The sequence below is a fragment of the Sinocyclocheilus rhinocerous genome, unplaced genomic scaffold (genome assembly GCF_001515625.1).
Source record: "Sinocyclocheilus rhinocerous isolate Xijiao unplaced genomic scaffold, SAMN03320098_v1.1 scaffold393, whole genome shotgun sequence".
Lineage (NCBI taxonomy): Eukaryota > Metazoa > Chordata > Actinopteri > Cypriniformes > Cyprinidae > Sinocyclocheilus > Sinocyclocheilus rhinocerous.
In genome coordinates this window covers 472,812-478,563 of record NW_015654520.1, presented here as the reverse complement: position 1 = coordinate 478,563, position 5,752 = coordinate 472,812, and the positions used below count along the sequence as shown (strand labels likewise).

General features: G+C 34.1%; 2 protein-coding genes across 2 annotated transcripts in view; both read right to left on the bottom strand.

The window, feature by feature from the left end:
• LOC107717493 (cytochrome b-c1 complex subunit 2, mitochondrial-like) overlaps window positions 1-1,367 on the bottom strand; it is a 12,448-nt gene extending 11,081 nt beyond the window's left edge. The window contains exon 1 of the mRNA XM_016524259.1: window positions 1,235-1,367. Within this exon, the coding sequence (XP_016379745.1) occupies window positions 1,235-1,267 (33 nt within the window). The 5' untranslated portion in view covers window positions 1,268-1,367. The remainder of the gene's footprint in view (window positions 1-1,234) is intronic.
• A 2,722-nt stretch (window positions 1,368-4,089) lies between these two features.
• LOC107717492 (kelch-like protein 20) overlaps window positions 4,090-5,752 on the bottom strand; it is an 11,507-nt gene continuing 9,844 nt past the window's right edge. The window contains exon 10 of the mRNA XM_016524257.1: window positions 4,090-4,810. Coding sequence (XP_016379743.1) covers window positions 4,639-4,810 — 172 coding nt within the window. The 3' untranslated portion in view covers window positions 4,090-4,638. The remainder of the gene's footprint in view (window positions 4,811-5,752) is intronic.

The window sequence follows — 5,752 nt, the reverse complement described above, 5'->3', positions numbered from 1 at the left end:
CAAATACACAAAATAATGTTCTTTTTAGCAACATCATATGACCCCTTTAAAAAAAGTCCCTCTAACAGTAGCATTCTCTATTCTTTTGACTCGTTTTATTTTAATTTTTTTTTTTAAAAGAGACTCTAACACTAGCGTTCCCTATTCTATCTACTTGTTTTTCTTATTAAAAAAAAACCTTGCTTTAAAAACCCTTTGCTACGTGTACTGCGTTTCCGAGACTTGTCACAGCACTTACATATTATTGCTCTTTTGTTGGTTCTGATTGCTTCTATTGTCATCATTTATAACTCTGGATAAAAGCATCTGCTAAATTACTAAATGTAAATGTAAACGCATATATTAGATGAACGCAGAATATGAACTAAACGCACATTACGCGTCTTATTTACAATAGTTTTCTATGAGAAAGTATTGCATTCATATTTTGTGCTCATCTGATGGGTTTAATATAAGATGCATCATCAATAACGTGAACACTTATATATTGTTGCTCTTTTGTTAGTTTTGACTGCTTTTATTGTCCTCATTTGTAAGACGCTTTGAATAAAAGTGTCTGCTAAATGACTAAATGTAAATGTAAAATCAATTTATAGAGACTGCCTATAAAAAGAATAACTTAAATTCACTATTTAAATACTCCAACTTCAATTTTTTATTAATTTAATATTACTTTATCTTATTTATTATTGTTTTATTTACTCAACAATGTAGACTTCCCCAAGCATGGAAATCACGAGTTTAAAACACTTTGACATCCACATGTTTTCCAATGACACGAGAACCATGAGTCCATCACACGGTGTTTGATCTGAACGTCTCGTCCTGGTCGCTCAGGCTCACGGATCACACACAGACACAGACGCCGGGTTAAAGGGGCGCATGTGCTCGTGAGGTCTGTCACTGAAAGTAGTTACAGTATCGCTGTGCCATGACCTTCACCACAGAAACACAACAGCACAGGGGATTCACAAACCACCACCACCACCACTGGAAGAGCTACCAGGACATGCGAGAACAGAAGCCATTTGAATGACTGGCTTTTGATTTGAGGTTTTCCAGCGTCCAGAGGAAAGTTTACACCAGATATGCATGTCAAACACCGACACTAGCAACATTAGCTTGCAACACTGCGACGAGAAGCTTCTGGTGCCCCTAAAAGGTTCGTATGTATTTTAAACACGACATTTGAAGAGAGGAGAAAGCAGTGTGGACTGAGAGAAAGAGGACTCACGGAGAGATGAGTGAAACCTCTGAATCCCGTCATGACTCCGCTTCTCTCCTTCAGCCGCTGGGAAACACAGTTATGGCCGACCTGAAGACCTACCCACAATCCAGTGCGCCTCGACGACACACCATATATGGACACACCGGAACACCGAGCTGTTTAATATTAACGAGATTTGATCAAATATTCAAGACTATCATATATATATATATTATATAATAGACTATTGTATTCAAGACTATTATATATTATATATAAAATATTCAAGTAGTAGGAAAGTGCAAGAAATGTCAGCGATGACTACCATTGCAAAACAACAGAAAATGTACACTTATAAAAATATAAACAATAAAACTGATCGTTCTGACTTAAGTCAGCCGCATTATATTATATATAAAATACGTACACAAAAAGACACGAAACGCTGTAGTCATAAAAAAACATATACAATACATAATAAATTATTTTACATTTAAATGTACACGAATGTATATATATATATATATATGTATATACATATATATACATTTGTAAGTCGCTTTGGATAAAAGCGTCTGCTAAATGACAATTTTTTTTATATATATATTGTACACTTATAAAAATATAAACAATAAAACTGATCGTTCTGACTTAAGTCAGCCGCATTATATTATATATAAAATACGTACACAAAAAGACACGAAACGCTGTAGTCATAAAAAAACATATACAATACATAATAAATTATTTTACATTTAAATGTACACAAATGTATATATATATATATATATGTATATATATATATATACATTTGTAAGTCGCTTTGGATAAAAGCGTCTGCTAAATGACAATTTTTTTTTTATATATATATATATCCAAAAGCAAAAAAAAAAAAAGATTATTCTACCAAAATGTCTGACTTTTCATGATCTATAAAACCAAAAACAGATCTCTCTCTCTCTCTTTAAAATGTTTTTAAAAATGTGAAGAATATTGAAGAATTTGAAAATGTATGGAATTATAAAGAAATACTATGCTCTGTTAAAGATGGAGAACTAATATTTGCTAAATGTCTTGAGTGAATTTAAGTGTATGTTTGTTAACTTTTTTTTTTTTTATTATTACAAATGGTGTGGAATAAAGTGTTATAAAATCTCTCTCTCTCTCAAAACTATTTTACCAATTAAAAACCATATTTCCAAACTCTCTCAGTGTCACTAAAGCATCTCTCACACCCAACCTCATTTTGGAAAAAAAGGTCCATTATCAGTTTGTTTGTAATATGTAAATTCAATAGCAACTCTAAATTCTACCAATGATTTAAAAAGAGACAAGTCAACATCCTGACCGGCATTTTTACATTGATGTGTTTTCAGGATTGCTAACTTGGCTTATCCCATTAAAAAAATGGGCAAGCACACACAGTTCACGCAACGACTGTTTATATTTGCAACCAAAAATAAAAAGGAATCCCAATTTCATAATTCGTTTTTCAAAAAGTGGAACCAGCACAAAATAAATGAAACACAGTGGCAGAAGCCTTACAGGAAGATAAAAACCATTTCATTAAATCTAGAAACAAATGTGTTTATTTACTTATTTATTTTTATTATTATTTTGTTTGTGTGTTTTTGTGTATTAGCTCAGTAATGTTTTGAAAAACGGTGTAAATTAAAAGGGTTTTAAAAGTCAAAGTCTCTCTCTCTCTCCAATGCATTCTTGAAACCACCTTTATTTTAGCACTGTAGCCTTCATATCGTGGTGTGAAATACAGAAATACATCAATGAAATTATTTAGAGTTCAAGACCGCTCTCACTTTAATTTTTTTTGGCTTCACTGAATATTTTAAAGAGGCGAAAACACGCTTTTAATTTTAATTTACTTATAATTCTGACCGAATTTCACATTCATAAAGGACAGTTTGCTAATAAAAACACATGTATATAAATTGTGAAATTACAATTACAATTTTTTATTTTAATATATTTAAAAATGTAATTAAATGTAATTTTGATGGTAAAGCTGGTTTCAGCATCATCACTCGTCTTCAGTGTCACATGATCCTTCAGAAATCATAATAATATGATGATTTGCTGCTGAAGAAACATCAATGTTGAAAATGTGCTGCTTCATATTTGTGGAAAAATACTTTTTTTTTCAGGATTCTTTCATTAATAGAAAGTTCAAAAGAACGGTTTATTTTTTAAATGTAAATCTTTTGAAACAAAAAATGTCTGTCACTTTTTGAAATGACACAAGGGTGAGTAATTAATGACAGAATTTTCATTTTTGGGTGAACTATCCCTTTAATTTTTATATCTGAATGAATCCAATCTTTCAGATTGTAATATGAACCATAAACTTAGCGATCTGATTTACATTGTACACGTATGCATAAACCGATCATCATTTATTCTTCCTTTTTATCGCAGAGTCTTAACTAAAAAAAGTCTTAACTAAGAAAACCAAACAAATAACGAGTCAAGAAAAGATGGTAAAATTGCAGCTGTAATTTAGGTTTATTAATCATAATGAGGACAATCAAGTTGCATTGTGGGATACAGTACCCAGCGCAGTGTGCTCTGTTATATACTAAACATTTTGGCAAATGTAGAAGGTCATTTTGGTATACATACATACATACATACAATACTGTGCACAATAAGAAGACTAATTACGGATTTAAAGGGATAGTTCACCCTAAATGAAAATACTCACCCTCGAGTTGTTCCAAACCTGTATGACCTTTATAACCAAACAGTTTTTGGTCCTCATATTTTTTTTCATTCGACTTCTTTTCTTCATATTATGGAAGTCAACAGGGACCAGAAATTGGTTACCAACATTTTATGTTCAACAGAAGAAACTCATACAGGCTTGGAACAACTTGAGAGTGCGTAAATGATGACAGAATTTTCATTTTTGGGTGAACTGTCCCTTTAAAGAAACTCAGTTAACATGTTTCAGTATATCTGTGCTAATTACTCCATAAATCTCTCAATACAACAAAAAACTTCTCATAAATACAACAAAAATCACTATACAAAAAGTACAAAACATTTCACTACAACACTTTGTTAGAAAACAAAGGAGTACGTTTATAAGTCACAATCATGAGGTGCTCAGCGCATGGAAGGAACCCTGTACGTCACTTGAACATCACATTGAACTGATACTGTGGAGACTCTGGGATGGCAGCACACTCGAGCTCACACACAGACTCACAATCACCACAGATATCATCAATCCATCCAGCCTCACACCGTGGCAGTGGGCCGGACTGGAGAAAGCATGAGTGTTTTCTGAAGACCCTCCAGCGTTTTCCATTCTTAAAAACCCCACGGAAACTGTGGTGGAGCCGGGCGCTCTGAAAGCTGCCCCCTGGCCTTCCGTCCCGGCCGGCAGTGATGCAGGTGGAGCCCTAGTGCTCTCAGTCCACAGGAAACTCCGTCTCTGTTGCAATGCCAGGATGGCTGCCCGCGTGAGTGTCCTTCCTGAGCTGCAGCGAGACACAGCTCAGCCAGCTGCGGCTGGTGGGCATTTCTCCGATGATCTCCCAGCTGTCCGATTCCTCACAGTACCGCTCTATAGTGTCATGATACCTGCAGGGGAAGTCAGTTTGCTCAGAAACTCCCGACGGACAGACAGCGGACATAGCTAGCAGGCATCAGACTGAGTGTCGTAGGACCCTATGACTTCCACAGAATCCGGTCATAATATAATTTACAGCATAACGTGGAACGGCACGGAATTTGGCAAATGTGAATGAATCAATCAAAAACAGGGCTGTACAGTTAATCAGATCACAATATGGGCTAGTGCCTGTGAAGATTAAACCGCAAAACACACTATTTAGATATGAAGTCTGCACATTCTGCGTGTGTCTGTGTGAATGAATGGCATGGTTTGGTTTACTACACAAACTCAAGCATGTGTGGCTGTTGTGGTGTTTTCAGCATCTGCCGTCTCACTATACGAGGACAAGAACACACAAACTTCACCTCCATCTGCTCTGGGAGTCACTTCACCAGCATTTCACCATTGCATTGTATTCAACTATCTTCAGATACACACGGAAATTCTAAGGACTTCACTACAACCTGCAAAAGTTTGGTTTAACTTGGAAAGAAAGAAGACAAATATTTTACAATTGTACTATAGATTGTACTCCTCAAAGTAATAATACAGTTTATTAAAACATTGTTTTTTTAGGGAATATCTCGCATACATTTTTGGTCCGTTTTTTTAACTGTTGTGGAGCACCACAGCAGTGGTGAAAGAAAGAAAAAAATAATAATTAAATCTTTAAAGATTTATGCATTCATTTTATTACCACCATTTTTGATAATAAATCTGTATTAAATTATAAAACAAAATCCAGAAAAATGAAAACACACAACAGATTTTCTGAGAAAATAAAACATTTCATAGGGCACTATTATTATTAAAAATGTTATATATATATATATAATATTTAAATTAAATTGATTATACACACTCTTTGATAATTAAAGTGTCTATATTATGCTCATTTACAAATATGT